This window comes from Candoia aspera, chromosome 1 (assembly GCF_035149785.1).
Source record: "Candoia aspera isolate rCanAsp1 chromosome 1, rCanAsp1.hap2, whole genome shotgun sequence".
NCBI classification, from domain to species: Eukaryota; Metazoa; Chordata; class Lepidosauria; order Squamata; family Boidae; genus Candoia; species Candoia aspera.
The window spans coordinates 26,610,984-26,629,202 of NC_086153.1; the positions used below are offsets into that span (position 1 = coordinate 26,610,984).

The 18,219-nt window shown below is 43.1% G+C and overlaps 1 protein-coding gene across 2 annotated transcripts; it reads left to right on the forward strand.

The window, feature by feature from the left end:
* Positions 1-833: 833 nt before the first annotated feature.
* On the forward strand, positions 834-17,060 carry FDFT1 (farnesyl-diphosphate farnesyltransferase 1). Of its 2 annotated transcripts, XM_063301011.1 has the most exons (9): positions 834-935; positions 1,221-1,338; positions 4,749-4,846; positions 6,104-6,287; positions 8,026-8,154; positions 9,702-9,893; positions 11,109-11,285; positions 14,477-14,629; positions 16,331-17,060. In XM_063301011.1, exons 2-9 carry the CDS (start codon positions 1,237-1,239, stop codon positions 16,550-16,552), a joined length of 1,257 nt encoding a protein of 418 aa, XP_063157081.1. In that variant the 5' UTR covers positions 834-935; positions 1,221-1,236; the 3' UTR covers positions 16,553-17,060. The 2 variants fall into 2 exon arrangements, with proteins under 2 accessions (XP_063157081.1, XP_063157073.1); XM_063301003.1 differs by lacking the exons at positions 834-935; positions 1,221-1,338 and having other exon boundaries at positions 4,437-4,846.
* Positions 17,061-18,219: the final 1,159 nt, after the last annotated feature.

The following is an 18,219-nucleotide window of genomic DNA, read 5'->3' on the forward strand; positions in this document are numbered from 1 at the left end:
TAAGCTTTCCCTCCATCAAAGTGTTATCAGGACATTTGAGGTGATTGATGCTTTTCCCAGTAATTTTAATTCCAATTACCATTCTTCTAGTCCAGCATTTCTCATTATATATTCCACTTATAAGGTGGCAGTAATCAATCTTTTGTCATAGCAAAAATCTATGTGGTTGCTAGGAGTCCAAAACGACTTGATGGCACATAATCAATCTTAGCATACTCCTTGCCTAATTTTGAACCATTGAGTTGCTCCAGGTTCCATTCTGTGACTTCTTCCTGGTCATTATACAAATTCTTTAGTAGACAGATGAGATGGCTTGATAGATCTATCCACAAAATAAAACAGTAAAGGAAAAAAATATTTTTGGAATGGTCTTGCCTGTTTGATTTTCCATTGGATGTTTGCGAAATGAGCTCTAGGGCCCTGCCTCTTCTAAAGGCTCCTTGTATATCTGGCAGTTCTTGTTCCATATATTGTGAAAATCTGGACTGCAAAACCTTGAGCTTTATCTTACCAGCTTCAGATATCACTCTTATCACTACAGAAGTAACCAAACTGGATCTGTAGGATGACATCCCTTGAATGCCTCCCCGCCCCTTGCAAAAAAAATAGATCCTCCTCTTTAAGAAACCCGGCGACTTCGAAATCAATCCTGCCATTTTATGCCGCCTGTGGCCGAGCGCTGACCAACCGAGACGTAGCGACGGATCGTCACACCAGCCCCGAAATGGTCTCATTGGCTGCCGTCTTCCTGGTGCGAGCACCGCGCGGCTACTAAGCTCCCTATCAGCCTACCGAGTTGGGGGCGATGTTTGCTGATTGGCTGCTGCCAGGGGACTAACGCAGGGAGAGAGGAGACGAGCTGGAACCGGTGTGGGGTGGAAGATGTCTTTGGGTTGGAGGATCTCCACGTTCGGAGAAGCGGAATAGAATTGCAGGTGGCGTGTCGGGAGGAGAGATTGTCGCGCTTTTGGAAACCCCTAGGCAGGGAAAGAGAAACAGGGTGAAAGGGGAAGCAGCTAAGTCAGGAGAGGCGGAGGAAAAAATTGAGCGAGGACGGAGACATAGGAAATTGGAAGTGGGGGCGAGAGGAGGGAATTACTGGAGAAGCAAAGGCAGGTGGGGCGGGTGGAGAAAAAAGGGGGAAGGATAAGGGGAGGCGGAAGGGGAGCGAGTGGGAAGCAGGACCTTCTGCCTGTGAAGGTCTACCTTAAACTTGCCAGGTGAGAGCAGAAGTCAATGGAGCTGCTAAAGAAATGGCTGGGTCACCCAGAGGAGATCTACAATCTGTTGAAGTTTAAAATGGGCGGCTACAAGACGGTGATGCCCAAGATGGAACAAGTGAGTGGGGCTTCTTATTCATATTTTACTCCTTTGGTTGATTTTTTCTTTTGTATTCTGCTGAGGAAGACGAGCAAGAGACTTTTTTAATGGATAAGACAGAAGGAGAAGAGGAAAAAAAATAAAGCAGAATGGTAACAGATGATCAACTGCTGGCTGAATGAGGGGGAGGCATCATTTATTTGTATAATTTCCTCTTCATTATTAAAAACAATCCCAAAGCAGGTTCCACCCCCTCCATAAACATTATCAAAAGATAATGCTGAGAAGAAAAAAAGAGACAAGGTACATGCTTTCAAATGGAGCATGAATACGCTGACTTGGAATGTTATTTTAGGTGTATTTAATGTCTGCCTTAGCCTACATAAAACTCTTTTCACGAAACAATATTAAACACTGATTCTCAAATCCCCTTACATAGTGAACACTTGCTGTCTAGGGCATAGCCTTGAAAAGGTGCATTAATATCTACTGATTATATCAATGTCTTGTTGAATGAATGTAACATGCAGGATGTAGAATGTGAAGTACAGGTAAAGTATGCAGTAATATTAATATTTTAATTTTTTAAAAATACAATTCTGTTAAGTCATAGATGCATTTGTTAGGATATATTCTATTTTTTTATCCATTCAATCAAATCTGATTCTTGGAGATTGTCTGGACAAGTCCCTGCAGTTTTCTTGGCAAGGTTTTTCAGAAGTGATTTGCCATTGCCTGCTTCCTAGGGCTGAAAGAGAGTGACTGGCCCAAGGTCACCCAGCTGGCTTTGTGCCTGAGGCAGGACTAGAACTCCCAGTCCCCTGGTTTCTAGCCTGATGTCTTAACCACTACACCAAACTTGCTCTCAACATTCTATTATAAATGGTTTCTATAATAGAAACACTGAAATGTACCTGTAACACATCATTGCCTGCAACAACTTATAGACAATGTCATCTGTTTATAAACACTTTTATAAATAAGGAAATAAAATTTGTGAAAATTCTTGTGGTAAAAAATTGATTGCATTGGTTATTTATTAGGTGATGGTACTGACCAGCCTTTTAATATTTTTGAATCATTATCAAAAGTTCATTTGAAGCATATTTTATGGGAAACAAATATTAGACAACTTTTGTTTATCCTTGGGAATATGAGCATGTGTTCCACAAGAATTACATGATATTGGAACTTTGGTTCCCAATGTAATTCTTCTTTTTGCCAAAAAAGTAGCTGAGGGGAGCAAGAGTAAAAGCCATGGAAGAATGGGATCTAATTCTTGTCCCAAACATGACTCTGATCAAGGCTGGATGATATTATCCAGACAAAGAAATAAATGTGGTTTTGAAATTGAAAGTTGGTGGGTAGCTACTGTTATTGGAATATTAAGTATTTCTCTAGTTACATCTCCAGAAATGATAACATTACAGAGAATTAGAGGATGGATCCCCATAAAGTATCAGTCAGTAGTTTTCCTTCCCAGATCATTTAAGAGCAATAACAGAAACAGATTTGCAAAGCCATTATAGCATATATTTTAGTTTCTGTGGATTACAATCCACGCCATTTATCGTTTCTTTCCCACTGAGCTCCAGGCAAAAATGCACACTGGATGCTGCAATGTATTGTAGGAAAGTTAGTGGTTTTAACTTTATGTTTTCAGATTCAGGAACGTTACTGCTTCTAGGAAGAAGTGGTCAAGGAAGTAGGAAGATCAGGGTAGGAAGTTCACTTCATGGCTGGGTTCACACAATTTTTTATTTTTATTTTAGATTTTTTTTTATCTCACCTTTATTATTTTTATAAATAACCCAAGGCAGGGAACATGCCTAATACTCCTTCCTCATTTTCCTCACAACAACAACCCTGTGAGGGTTGGGCTGAGAGAGGGTGACTAGCCCAAAGTCACCCAGCCGGCTTTCATGCCTAAGGCAGGACTAGAACAATCAGTCTCCTGGTTTCTAGCCTGGAGCCATAACCACTACACCAAACTGGCTCTAATACACTTCTTACTGTTTTATCTGGGTTAGTTTACCTAAAATTCACTAACCATGGCACAGCTAATCAAGGTTACTTGCCATGTTGTACAAATGCATCTGCTTGGTCTTGTTAAGTGTGTTATGGCAACCCAAGTGTCAGTACTATTTGGATAATGGTGCGCCGTGGGACCCAGTTGCGTCCTAGCATAAAATCAGAGTTTGTATGAGTTGGGCACTATAGATCTTTTAGTGCAACCCTCTGCTCAGTACAGGAATCTACTAAACCATCCCATTAGGTGGCTATCCAGACCCAATTTGAAAATCTCCATCAAGGGGGATGCCATCACTGTTTCAGGTAGACTGTTCCATGGCTTAACTGCCAGATGTTGTGAAAATTCCTTCCCATACACAGTGTTAATATCCTTTTAATTTCAACCCATTACATTTTGTTCTGCTTTTAGTTTTAACAGAAAACAGTTCATCCTCTTGCACATGACAGCCTTTTAGACTATGACTGTATCTTCCCTTAGTCTAACGTTTACGAACAGTTCTTCAAGGAGGATGAGCCCTGTCATAGGGCTGCTCATCAGTCCTTTCCCATTTTGGATAGCCGGGTTCACAAATTGTGCAGAGTTATGGTTTGTTTTATTCATGATTGAAAAAGCAACAATGGCTGGCTTCACACCCCACATCAAGTAGTGTAAACAAAGCATATTACGGTTTAGCATGATGTGTAACTCCGGTATTCATCATACACTACTACGGGCTCGCATTGTGGTTTGCAACCACGCTTTAGGATGAAAGCCTTGCTAATTGGGTTTATTCAATAAAGTGTTATTAAGTAAGCCTATATGTGATGTGAACTCAGCAGGCGGTAAGGCTTGTTTCCCCGACGCTGAGCCTCTTTGAATTTAGTGGGATTTGCCCCGAAATGAATGGATAAAAGCGCGCCTCGAGCCTTCTCTCCCGCCGTGCTTCTATTAGCTCTTGGCGCCTGGAAGACGGCCCGACTCCTCGCGTCGCGGCCCTTCCCCTCGCGCTGCCTGGTGTGGGCGGGCCTGTGCGCAGGGAGGGGAAAATGTTCAGAATCTGAAAGGGGGGCGGTGGGTGTGCCTCGCCCCGGGGGCGCCCCGGAACCACTTCCCTGCTCCGTAGCCCCCAGCCTCAGGGGGGCCCTGCGAGGGGCGTAGGGGGCGGCCAGCTAGCCTTGCGGCTGTTGCGGCCGCGCATGCATTTTCCATGGCCAGCTGCGGCTGCAAGGCCGCCGCGTCCCTCTTCAAGCGCACCTTGGCCTTTTCTCCGCCGCGTGCGGGTGGCGGCGGGTCGGGCTCCGGCTTGACTGGCGGTGGCCGGTTGCGGACCTGCGGCGGCACCCCCCGCCTCCCGCAACAGTCGCGGCCTCGCTTTCTGACCGCTCAGGCTGCCCCTCCGCCTGTGCTCCTTTTGCAGGACTCCCTCAGCGACAGCCTCCGGATATGTTACAAGTACTTGAACCAAACCAGTCGGAGCTTCGCCGCCGTTATCCAAGCCCTGGACGGGGAGTTGCGGTGAGTTTGGGTGGTCCCGATTTGCCTGCTGGGGAAGGGGATAACGGAATGACTTTAGCGCGTTTTGGACAGCATTCACCAACGTGATACCGCGGATCCCATCAGCTAACTCTTTAGAATTCCCGGCTGAGGAGGAAAATGGATCCCACGTGTGGGGGAGATGGGCGGTGATAAAAATTTGATAGATAGAACGAACCGTAAACCAATTGCAGTTTTGAAAACGACCTGGAAAGTTTTAATTGCAACTGGGAGGGATGCCTGGCAGCAGAAAGCAAAATCTACTTTTTACAGGATCAGATCATTCTCATTTGTACCAGCTTTGTTTTTGGCTTAGCTTCAACTGGAGATTCTAGAGCTCTTGCCTAGGATAGAAGTGAGAAATGAGCTGAATTCATCCCCTAGAGTTATCTCTGGCTATAGTTATTATCCATACTTTATGCTTTTCCACTACTGTATGCCCTAAAATAAAATTAGTTTATCCTCTCCCTCATCACCTCACACTTCTACACTTAAGAAGAAAAGCCCTTTAAATTATTGGGGCCTCCCCTGCTTCGCATTATCATCCACTGCAGCCTTTGGGTGTTCAAAAAGTGTCAGGTGCAGAGAATAGATTATAGACTAGCCCTTCCTAATTCTTTTGGGTTGTGAATGTTGGTACAGAACTGATAGAAAGCTAATTAAGGGTTATTATCATTACTGCAATGTTCACATTTTATTACAGTGCTATGTTATTTTATAGTATACACAGTATACTACCATTGCATTTTTCATAGTTTGGAATATGATCCACAGAAGTTTAAAGAAGGGCTTCCCTGTCAAGGGCCACAATCTTTGGTGTACTATATAATCTATTAGCAGTGGGACTAGCTGAAGTTAGCAGGATCAGAGCCAAATACTAGCAGGGTCATTTCCTTTGTTTTCTTTCATACACAATGGGTTGCTCTGGAAGGAACATATGCCTCTTGCTATAAATCCTTTGTAGAGGCCTGCAAAAATAAGATTTAGGTACCACAAATTGTTCTGTTGCTTCAGGTTGCATACCCAATTTATAGCTTTAAACTGAATGCAGTTGCTTTGAATTGCATGAGGAGACTAAGTGGGAGCTGATGCTCTTTGTTCAGTATAGGTATGTTGAGCTTTTTCCTGCTAACAAATGAGCCATGGAGTTTTATACTAATTAAAGTTGAACAGCACAAATTACTTTTCTCTTTCCTCTGGCATTTGAGTCACAAACAGTCCTTTTCTTTTTCTCTGTAGCCATGCAGTGTGCATCTTCTATTTGGTTCTCAGAGCTCTGGATACTGTTGAGGATGACATGACAATCAGCCTTGAAGCTAAGGTCCCCATGTTACACAATTTTCACTCCTACTTGTACCAGCCAGACTGGAAATTTATGGACAGCAAAGAGAAGGACAGACAGGTGCTGGAAGACTTTCCAACGGTGAGCAGTGCCTGTCTAAATCTCATGCATTTATGCAGTTAGGTATCCTTCCTCTAAGGCCCTTTTTCCTGACTCTCTAGCAAGTGAGAGGGATGGGATCAGTCCCTTAACTATGAATATATTAACCTGTCATCTGTCTGGAAGTGTGAAAGTTCCCTATCCTAAAGGGTACAGAGGTGCCCTTTCAGACAAATTGGAGTCAGGATTGTCCAGATGCCCACTGCATAGAGTAGGCCTTTATATGTACATTTGCACTACATGGTACTCTGTTCTCTATGCACATAGCAGTCTCTTCTGTTAGATGTGTGAGGAACTGGTACAATCCTTCCTTCATATAATTGGTAACTGAGTATATAGGTTCCAAGAGTTTTTCCTCTGAGTTCACATGCATTGAGGATGTATTTTCACATTAATGTGGAGCAGAGTTGGTAATCTGTAGTCAGTATGTGGTCTCCCAGTTTTTGATGACTAGCAGAGTCACTTAGGATTCTGCCAAGAAATTTTATGGCAAATTACCAAACATTGCTTGTGGATTTCCAGTCAAATTTTGGTAGAAAACAACAAAATGCATTGGACCTTTGGATAGGCAAAATACAACTTAAACTTCAGGACTTTCCCAAAATCTGTCCTGCATATCTGTGTGACCCTAACCCTGAAAAATCATTTGAAAAATCTGGTCCTTGGCTGCAGAAGAACTACCCATAAGAGTTTACAAGAGACAGGTATTTCATCATAAGATACAGGTGGATATCTCTACCATTGGGTGTAATATGGGTTAGCAGTTTAAAAATGAATAGGACAAATTCATGAAGAATTGGGCTAGCAGTGGTATTAGTCTTGATGGCTATTACGAGCTTCAGAATCCCAGGTAGCAAACCTTAAATAACAACTGCTAGGAGGCAACAGTTCAAGTACATGTTTGTACTTAGGAGCTTCCTGAATTTATTTATTTTTATCAATTTTTTTATCACTGCCCATCTCCCCCTGCAAAGGATGATGTGGCCAATGACCAGCCACAAAAATGAATGTTTGTGGCTGGTCACTGGGTGATGCAGATGGCTGGATTAGATGGGTTTTTAGCCTGATCCTGCCAGGATCTTACATTCACAGCAATAACTGCCAAGAATATGCTACACAGATGTTAAATTTGTAGTTATGTGTTCTATGCAAGTTAAACTCTCACACTCATTTAATCTCCAGAACAATGATTCTTTTCAAATAATTGGAGCCCTTTTAAAAGGTGATCAGGCTTTGGATGTGTTGGGCTGAGGAGGGAAAGAAGTATCAACTGTTAAGGAATAGCCATCAAAGATACCTGTGTATCCTTGTTAATGAAGGATTAATGAAGTTTGGTGACCTAATTATATGAGCAAGGAGGGTCCCATCAACATTTTGTAATTATTTCTTTTGGAAGTAGTATGATCTACTCTAAAGCTGAGTGTGCTGATTTTGGTCCTTCTGAATAGAAACAATTTTGCCAAGTATCCTTTCTAAGGATATTTCCCATATTGCTCAGAGGATATGTATACAACATTTCATTGTTGTAAATTCAAGATTAAAGGACTGCTGAAATAATAATTTTAACTTTACTTGTATGGAACCTGAAATGTGCTAGCATTCCTGGACTCATCAGTTCAGAGTTTTTGTTGTTGTTCTTGTGGGTGGGGCAGGAAGGGACACATGTATCATTTTTTTTGATCCTGTTTCTTTTATTACCTTATGTTTGTCCTTGCTTTAGATTTCCTTGGAGTTCCGGAACCTGGCAAAAGTCTATCAAGATGTGATTGCTGACATTTGTCACAAGATGGGTCTTGGTATGGCTGAGTTTTTGGAAAAGAAGGTGAATTCTAACAAGGAATGGGACAAGGTGAGTGAGTTGGAGGGAATATGAATTATCCTGGCAAATCTGCATGTTAGTTAAAACCATGAAGCTTACAATACAGAGACCATCAAAATGAGGCTTCTAATGCATAGTGTCCATCAGCACGGGGACAGAGTAGTGTTTAAGGAGGAACAATAAAAGTGAATAGCTTCTACAGGATAAGGAAAAAGTGGTACTCGGGCTGATGTTGGGGATGTTACCGTGGCCCAGAGAAGATGATCCCCGTTTTTTCTGCTGATCTTTGCTCCTTTCTCAACAAGTAACTACATAACAAGTGGGAAGGATCACTATGACCTGTTGAAAATCCTAGCAGAGTAGGGAATGAGGAACTAGTTGTGTTGCAGAGGAGGAGGAAGATGCAATGTTAATCCCTTGTTGAGGAGTCTTGGAACTGGAGCTAGTCATAGCAGGTACAGATTTAGTTCACTCATTACCCTGAGGCTGGCATGAAGAACTTCCATCACTCAAGGTCTGTTGTCGACTTTTGTGGCATGTCATGGTCTCACTCTCTTAAAATGCACAGGCCCAAAATTTGCATTGGCAAGATTCCGGGATTTTAAAGACTGAACTTTTGGCCCTCAATCCCATTCCCAAGCTTAAAAAAAATGCAAAGGGAATTTTGACTGCATGGGAGAAGAAAGTCCTCAAGGACAGGGTTTTTCAAACTGTGCAAACAAAGGAGGTAGTGAAGTTCCTTTCTTGGCATTGCTTTGGACAAAGTGTTTGCGTGTATTTCTGTTGTGGAGGGGTAAAGATCTGGAAAAACAAGTTGGCCTTCCTCTATATCAAACCCACTAGATGGACCAGACCCAGAAATCAGCTCCACAGGAAGGCTAAAACTAGTTTTACTGAGATTGACTAATAACAGAATCTCGCAAGTATATACCTCCTCCTCCTTCAGTGAATTAGGGAGGCATCTGCCTGAGCCGCTTCTGAATGTTATCTTGCTGTTCTGGACTTAGAAAATGCGTTAACCGTTTTTGCCTAGGCAACAGCTCCTGCATATCTCAGGCAAGGTCATCCTCCTTATTCTCTACACGTTGTTACCTGGGCTCATCATGCTTGCTTGAGTCCTTTAGAAAGATCAGTTTGCAGTATCTAACATGATACACTTCCTTTGTCCACTGAGAATTCAATGAACTGTAGCCTCTAGTTACTCTAATATGGGAAGGGTGGGAGGTGGATATATTTGTTTCTTAACCCCTCTGGATTTATGGCTTATTTAGATGAATTGCACTGGGCTACTGCTTCTGAATGAAGCTGGGAAGTTCATGATGGTATCACATCTAAGTATTCATGACTTGATGCTTGCAACATCTTATAAGGACTTGTGAAACATAGCTGCAACCCCATTTGTAAGTGTGGCTATGCAAATGTTCCTGACTACTTACAGTGTTTTTTTTTCCTTTCATGCTATTTGACCAAAAGTAATTCAAGAAAGGAAATTGTAAAGTTCAGTAGTTGCAGCTTTTATGGTCTGCGCTAGATTTTTAAGAACATCTTGATAATGCTTTGAATGTTCCAACCTCTAGTATTGCCACTATGTTGCTGGCCTGGTGGGAATTGGCCTCTCCCGGCTCTTCTCTGCCTCAGAATTGGAAGATCCTCTTGTCGGCCAAGACGTAGAACTGGCCAACTCCATGGGACTCTTTCTGCAGAAAACCAACATCATTAGGGACTATCTGGAGGACCAACTTGAGGGCAGAGAATTCTGGCCCAGAGAGGTAAAAGAAAAGAGTATTATGTAAGAGGAGATCTTAGCTCAAATGTGTGCTGAATGTGTAGTGCGTGCAAAAGGTGTTAGGTTCCATCCCGGTTGTCACTGTTTAATTGATGTAAAATGTGTGGGCAACTTTTTCTGCCCAAGGATCTTATGCACTGTTAGCTTGTGGATTTGAGGCTGCATATATGTACACATAGGAAGGCCTCATTCACCTTTTAGGTGCTCCAGTCATGCCCAATATTGGTGGGGTAAGATTGAATTCTGTCTCTTGCAATCAAGGCTAATGCAGCAGGGAAATGTCATCCTCTGCCTCCGTTTATACCTATTGTTACTGCTGTTTATGTTATTAAATTATGGCTGCTAATAGGCTTGTTTAGTCTGTGCTATGGGCAGCGACTATGCTGACTGCTGCTTTGACAGTCTGATAAATCATAGAGCCTTCTTTGAAGATTTAGGAACAGTCACAGGGTCAGAGCAACCTTTTTAAGTAGCTGCTTTGGCAGCCACTTGTGAAAGCTCAGTGATCAGTCATGGTCTTCTCCTAATACCTCCCAGAATGGCTGCTAATACTTTAAAGGCCAAGGTCGAGGTGAAAAAATAATGAACAGTCTGGCATTTGAGAACTATGGAAACAAGAAAGAAAGAAAGGAGGGAGAAATATGAATTGGTGTACTTATTTTAAAATATAAGGACTGCTTCCTGATTGTTTGCAGTTGGTGTGGGAAGGTAACAACTTGGAGCAGTGTTCCTCAGTCTCAGCAACTTTAAGATGTGTGGACTTCAACTCCCAAAATTCCCCAGCCAGTTGGGGAATTGAAGTCCACACATTTTAAAGTTGCTGAAATTGAGAAACATTGACTTAGACCATACAAGCTTTAGGGGGTAAACCAAAGAGTCTGTAATTTTACTCCTGGGTTCAGAGAACTTTTTCAGGCTCAGTTTAGTGGAATAGCTAATCAGATATTGCAAGGATGATTTGATGTTGCTCTAATCTAATCTTGTTATACTTTACATAATGGTGGGACGTTGTTGGAAATCTTCATTGCTTGTTGGTAGCATCAGTCGTTTGCTCAAAAGCCTTCTGGACAAAACTTGGAAAAGGGTGATCCATGCCCAACTAATATGTGAAAACCAGCAAATCTCAGCTGCTCAGTAACAGTGTCTTTGAAATTCTGCAAAAATGGCCTCAGCAACCTTGATCTCTTGGTGTTCCTAGGTTTGGAGCAAGTATGTGCAGAAGCTGTCGGATCTGGCTAAGCCAGAGAACATTGACAAAGCCGTCCAGTGTATGAATGAGCTCATTACCAATGCCCTACATCATGTTCCTGATGTCTTGACATATTTGTCCCGCTTGAAGAATCAAAGCGTGTTCAATTTCTGTGCTATTCCCCAGGTAAATTGAGCAGTTTTTTTAAATTTTTGTTTACTTATTACATTTATATCCTGCCAAATCTGCCAAGGACTCCTGGCAGTTTGCAATTAACAAAGCAGCCACAGTTCAAAAATACAGTTAAAACATCCACAGTAAATAAAATAATTAGGAGTAGGAATAATTGCAAAATTAATTACCAAATGCCTTCTGGAAGAGCTCAGTCTTAACCATTTTCTGGAGCAGTGTTTCTCAACCTTGGCAACTTTAAGCTGTGTGGACTTCAACTTCCAGAATTCTCCAGCCAGCAATGAAGTCCACGCAGCTTAAGTTGCCAAGGTTGAGAAAACACTGTTCTGGAGCATCACCTGATTTTCAAATTTGGGCTCCAATCAAGAAACGATGCCTCCTAGTATGACAGACCTAGCTTAACTTGTTTGTGTCAGTGAGGCCATAACGTTAAGCTATAATGCGGTTTGGTTTTGTTAACTTAAGTTTAAGGTATCACATGCTGTTGGCACCAAACCATTGGTTTATTCATTCCTCATATTGAGTACCTTTTTTGTGCCTAGCCCAAAACAACAGTGAAACAGGTTGGAGAAAATGCATTGTGCATACATTTTCCTGTGGCATTTGCAGATAGTCTTTTCTGCTTTTCTCTATTGCTGGGTTTACCCCACTCTAAACCGAAGTTAACTAAAAAAAAAGTTGCTGTGTACACAAAACTTTCTAAGCTCATATTTTCTTTTGGTATAACATAACAGCTTGGTTCATGTAACTTGCTAAGAAAGTGGCTAGACTCCTACAACATGCTTGGTTTAGCCTTACCTAGTATGTGGTAGCAAAACAGCCTGTAAGACTAAGACTTTTATGGGCTTCTGGTCTTTACCTTGTAAGAACATCTCAAAGGTGCCCAGGGATCTGCTGCACGGTCCAGCGGAGGGCCTGGCTGCTGCCTGGAACAGGGAAGTGGCCGGGGCCTCGGACAGGCTCGCGCCTGCGCGGCCTCTCTTGCCTCATCCAACCCGACGCTCCCCGTGGTTCATGGAGGAGCTGAGAGTTTTGAAGAGACTTAAGAGACGCCTAGAGTGCCGCTGGAGGACAAAGACCGAATCTGACCGAACACAAGCTAGGGCCGCTATTAAGGCCTACCTTGTGGCGGTAAGAGTGGCGAAATGGCGGTATTTCTCCGCTCTTATTGCATCCGCAGATTGCCGTCCAACGGTCCTGTTTAAGATCACACGTACCCTTTTGGGGAAGGTGGGCCCAGTGACCCACCTACAGGGCCGTGCGGAAGAGTTTTCTGAGCATCTGCAGGATAAAATCATTCGGATCCAGTCTAAGTTGGACTCCATGCGTGAAGCAGGGTCTGTGGAGATACCGAGGGAACGTTTTAGCCTTGTTAGCTGGGAGCAGTTTGATCTGGTTGGACCCGAGGAAGTGGCCAGGATCCTCCAGATTGTGAATGCCACCACCTGTTATTTAGATCCATGCCCCTCCTGGCTGGTGAAGGCAGCTCAGGAGGTGACGTGTGGTTGGGTCCAAGCGATGGTAAATACATCCTTGAGGGAGGGAGTGTTCCCGGTTGCCTTTAAGGAGGCACTGGTGCACCCCCTCCTCAAGCCATCTCTGGACCCAACTGTGCTGGATAATTTTCGTCCAGTCTCCCACCTCCCCTTTTTAGGAAAGGTGGTTGAGAAGGTGGCGTTACAACTCCAGAGGGTCCTGGAGGAAACGGATTATCTGGACCCCTTTCAGTCAGGTTTCAGGCCAGGATATGGGACAGAAATGGCATTGGTCGCAGTTATGGATGATCTCTGGCGGGAGCGGAATGGAGGCAGTGCATCCATCCTTGCTCTCCTTGACCTCTCAGCGGCTTTCAGTACCATCGACCATGGTATCCTGTTGGGACGGCTCAGGGAGTTGGGGGTGGGCAGCGTAGTTCTGTGCTGGTTCACCTCCTTCCTCCAGGGCCGGTCCCAGTTGGTGGTGATAGGAGAGGAGAGATCCAGCCCTCAACTCCTCCATTGTGGGGTGCCGCAGGGTTCGGTTCTCTCTCCTCTCTTGTTTAACATCTACATGAAACCACTGGGTGAGATCATCCGTCACCACAGGTTGAGGTATCATCAGTATGCTGATGATCCCCAATTATACATCTCCATCCCAGGTGAGGTAAGTGATGCACCTTTCTCGGTGCCTGGGGCCTGTGGGGGTCTGGATGGGGAACAACAGGCTTCAACTGAACCCTGGTAAGACGGAGTGGCTGTAGGTTGATAGGGCTTCATCTTCCGGGAAACTCTCATCTTTAGTTCTGGATGGGGTGGCACTGCCCCAGACAGACTCAGTGCGTAATCTGGGGGTTCTCCTGGACTCACGACTCCTGCTTGAAGAGCAGATGGCAGTTGTGGCCAGGAGGGCCTTTGCGCAACTTCGGGTTGTGCGCCAGTTACTCCCGTTCCTGGATCATGAAGCCCTCCAAACAGTCACTCACGCCATCTCCCATATAGACTACATGGGGCTACCCCTGAGGAGTATCCGGAAGCTTCAGCTGATCCAAAATGCAGCCGCGCGGGCTATTTTTGGTGCACCTAGGTGGGCACATATAACACCATTGCTGCGCGAGCTGCACTGGGTGCCAGTTTGCTTCTGGGTCCAATTCAAGGTGGATTTTATATTTCTCTTGGATTTTATTTATTTATTGGGATTTATTATAATTGTTTTATGTGATTTTAATGTTTGTTTTATGGGGAATTTTATTGTAAACCGCCCAGAGTCCCTCTTCTGGGGGAGATGGGCGGTGGCTAAATATGAGTAATAAATAAAATAAATAGAAGGTGCATTCTTCTTGAGACACATGATGATGATGATGCCATGTCCATGCAAGCCCTATGGAATCTGTCTAGGAATCCAGTGTTTGCTTCTGTAGGTGTTGAACATCTATGCCATTTATCATTCAGTTTACTGTTCTTTGGCCCTGGCTATTGTTTTTATTTATTTATCAGATTTGTATAGCTGCCCATCTCATATATGTGACTTAAATATTTTCTAGGGTATTTTGTAAAAACAGAACCTTTTAAGCAGCATATTAATCTTAATAAAAACAATACATTTTTTTGATATAGTTCTGGGTTTTTCTTTGGAGGCTGCTTGTGCACAAATACATAAATACCTGCTGCTCTTGATTATGAGTCCTTTATCTCTTCTTTCCTGCCCAGGTGATGGCTGTCGCCACCTTGGCAGCCTGCTACAACAACCAGCAGATCTTCAGAGGTGTGGTGAAGATTCGAAAGGGACAAGCAGTCACATTGATGATGGATGCTACTAACATACAGGCTGTCAAAGCCATCATGTACCAATATGTGGAAGAGGTGAGTTGAGAGCGCCTAGATACTCAGTCCCTGATGTAAATGCCTTTTAGTGGGAGCAATTTCTTAGGCTGGCACGCATTCCCATACAAAAGTATGGCAGTCACAAGCACCTTTTCCCTCTGAAGCTTTGTAAAGTGGGAGGGTGGCTTCAGACAGCGTGGTATAAAGCTTAGGAGGCTGGATTTGGCCTAAGATGACCTGGCTTTGAAATTCAGGAGGTAAGGCTGTGTTTTTATAAGATGCTAAACTGAATCTAAGATAGGGGAAGATAATGGTGTTCACACAACTTGCTCTGTCTAAACAAATAAACCATATTATGGATTGACATGATGCCTGGTTGACAGTGACTGGATTCCCTATAGCACTCCAAGCCACACAACTTCATTTTAGTCTAGTTTAGTGTATTATGCAAACTCAGCCTCAGTCTACCCTACTTGATGAGGTTGTTGTAAGAAGAAGTTTGGTTGTGGTGCCAGGCTTTTCTGTTTGTGGTTTTACTGGTCTCTGCTTGTATTGTTGTAGCGTTCGTTTTATTTTCTGGTTGTGAGCTGCCCAGAGTTCGGTTTTAAGATGAATGGCTGTACAAAAGTTTTAAATAAATAAATAAATAAAAATACAGGTAGTCCTCACTTCACAATGGTAATTGGGACAGGAATTTCTGTCGCTAAGTCATGTCATAAAGCGCAACATCATGCAAATGTGCCACTTAATAAGAAATTTTGGCACTTCCAGTTGCTGTCATTAAGCAAATTACTGCGGTTGTTAAGCGAGGACATCACATGGTAGTTGTTTGCAACCTCCTGCCGGCTTCCCCATTGACTTTGCTTGTAGGAAGCTGGCAAAGAAAGTTGCAATTGGCAATCATGTGATTGCAGGGATGCCGTGACCCACGTAAGTATGAGGAGCAGTCATAACTACCACTCATTCAGCACCATTGTAAGTTCAAATGGTCGCTGAACAAATAGTCATTAAGTGAGGGCCATCTGTAGGGCAATTCCATATATTTGCCACTGTGAACTCCTTCAAAGGAAAAAAAATGTGTAATATTGGGTGGAGAGCACATGGGATTTGGAAGAGTCACTGAGCAGAATGGACTCAGTGAATTGGTGTAATGAAGTCCTCTCTCCCATGCATCCCCTCCACGCTCTCTCCTCATTCCTTCCCTGTGCGGCTTCTTACTGTTTTCACTAGCTAATAAGGAGAGGAGGGGAAAAAAGAACAGGAATGGAAAAGGTTGCTTGTTGTTTCTCATGGTAATTGTTTGTAAGGGGGAGGGAGGGGAATGCCTGTTTTACAGGCATGTAATGGAAACATAGCAAAAAATCTGGCCTGGCAAAAAACTACGGAGGACCACAAATTCACAGCATCCTGCATACAGGCTTGCTTAACAACTGCTCCTTTCTTCCTTCACCTAGGTAGTGCAATTCCCTTGCCTGGGTTTTCCTTCTCTTTCATGAAATTACAGATGTGACAAGGTCATCCTATGGAAACCCAAAGTGGGGCTCTAATGATGATCTAAACAGCCCAAACATGACATCTAGCTACTCCTGTGTTACAGGTTGGATTGTGAGACACAAGTGTATTTGGAGTCTTACTGAACTTCTGACTTTTCTTAACTTACCTATTTTAGTCTGTTTTATCTGTGATTTCTATTATCTTTCTGCAGCTGTAGTATCTTAAAGGATTTTTTTCTCTCACTAGATCTACCAGAAGATCCCAAGCACAGACCCTTCCTGCACCAAAACTCAACAGATTGTCACCACTGTCCAATCCATGAGCTTACCCAACAGTACCCTGGTCTCCCGGACCCATTACTCACCCATCTATTTTTCCTGCATTATGATTTTAGCTGCCTTGAGCTGGCAGTATCTGAACACTGTCTCAAAAGCAGCAGAGGAATATGTGCACACTGGTGAGAACTGAGAGTGGAGCTTTCAGAAGGGGAGTATTTTGAAATGGGAGAACTTTTTGGAGTCCCAGGAATGTAAGGAGTAGGACTGAATGTTTCGTTGCAAGCTGGTTGAACTGGAAGCTTCCACTTAAAAGCATCTGCTGCTGGTTTCAAAGCCCCCAACAGTTTCCAATGGAGACTTTTGCTTTTTTTTTTTTCCAGCTACTAGTCAATTTTTGTTGAGTCTTACCTAATATTTTCTTTTCTGCAGTTTGATCTGCATTTGTTTTTGATGTTTTTTTTTAACTCTGATGTTTCAAAGTGTTTTGTGAATTTTGACAGTAAAAATGTGGTGATAAAACCACTTCTCTATTTCCTGCTGTAATTCAAGTACTGCATCTTCTGATCAAAGCCCGTACTGTGTCTTAAGTTGCACTAATTTAGGAATTAGTCCTTACATTAACTTTGGAGATAGAGATTTGTCTTATTGCATGGTTGATATTTTTCCTTTTCCATAAACTTTATTGTGGCTATTGGAAAGATTTCTGTATTGTAATATCCAGGGAATTTCGAGAACACAGAGGGAAGTTGTATAAAGCTGTGAGAGAGGGAAAAAGTATGGCTGTGTCCACAGTAAAGCTGCTCACACCTGAAGTAGGGATCAGTGCTGAGGATCAGAATACTTTTAACATCTTCTGCAGTCTTGGAGAAGTTCTAGTCTGGAAGAGCATGCAAAGTAGGGCTGTGAGAAGATTGGAAGTGTAGGCCAGGGCATCCTCCCAATACATTCAAGTAGCAGCTTCCTTTTGCAAACTCATCCCAGGTATCTGCCCGAATGTGTGGCCTGCTTCGCTGTGCAGACCTGTTTCTGCTACAGCACTAAAGCACTGTCCCAAAGAAGCTCAAAGAGGGCACTTTGCAAAGTATCCGTTCAAATGCTTTAGAATGAGATTTGTATAAGTACAAGAGGTTAAATGTCAAAAACGAAATCAATCCAGAAATAAATGGAATAAAACCATTTAACTGTAGGAATTAGCTCCTGCTGTTATTCCATTACGTTCCAGTAATGTGTGTTTGTGTGTGTGTATACACATACACACATGCTACTCCATCATGACTTGGTAGGATTTGCTAATTTAGGAGTGTTGGCAGAGAGGAAGAGTGATGTGGCCTGGTGTAGAGCTTTTACAGGTGCTGCTGAGATCTATCTCAAGTTGGTGTCACTGGGATCATGTCCATTTGCTTTCTTGGCAACAAAATCAGTTTGGTTTATTATTGCCTTCTCCTAGAATGGTTGACTCCCTAATCCAAAGCCCCAGTATTTCCAGGTGGCCTCATCCAAGTTTCAACCAAGATCAACCCTACTTAGCATTTCAGAATCAAAAAGTATTTGCTTTCTCTGCAACCTGAGGCCCCCATTCTACAAAAGGGGCTCACTGAGAAATTTCTCTACTTAGAGAAATGCAGGTTAGATTGCAGTGGCCTTCAGCAGTTGGTACACACTTAACAGCCATTTCTTGGATATAGTGAGTAACCTTCAGCAGAATAGTTTCTGGAGGCCTTGTACTATGCAATTTGACTACAAGAGGCTAAAAGTAAACCAATGGATCTGATTACTAGGATTTCTGCAAATAATACTGAGTAGGTAGCTCTTAATCAGCTTCCCACAAAGATACTGCTGGTTTAGTCTATGTATTCA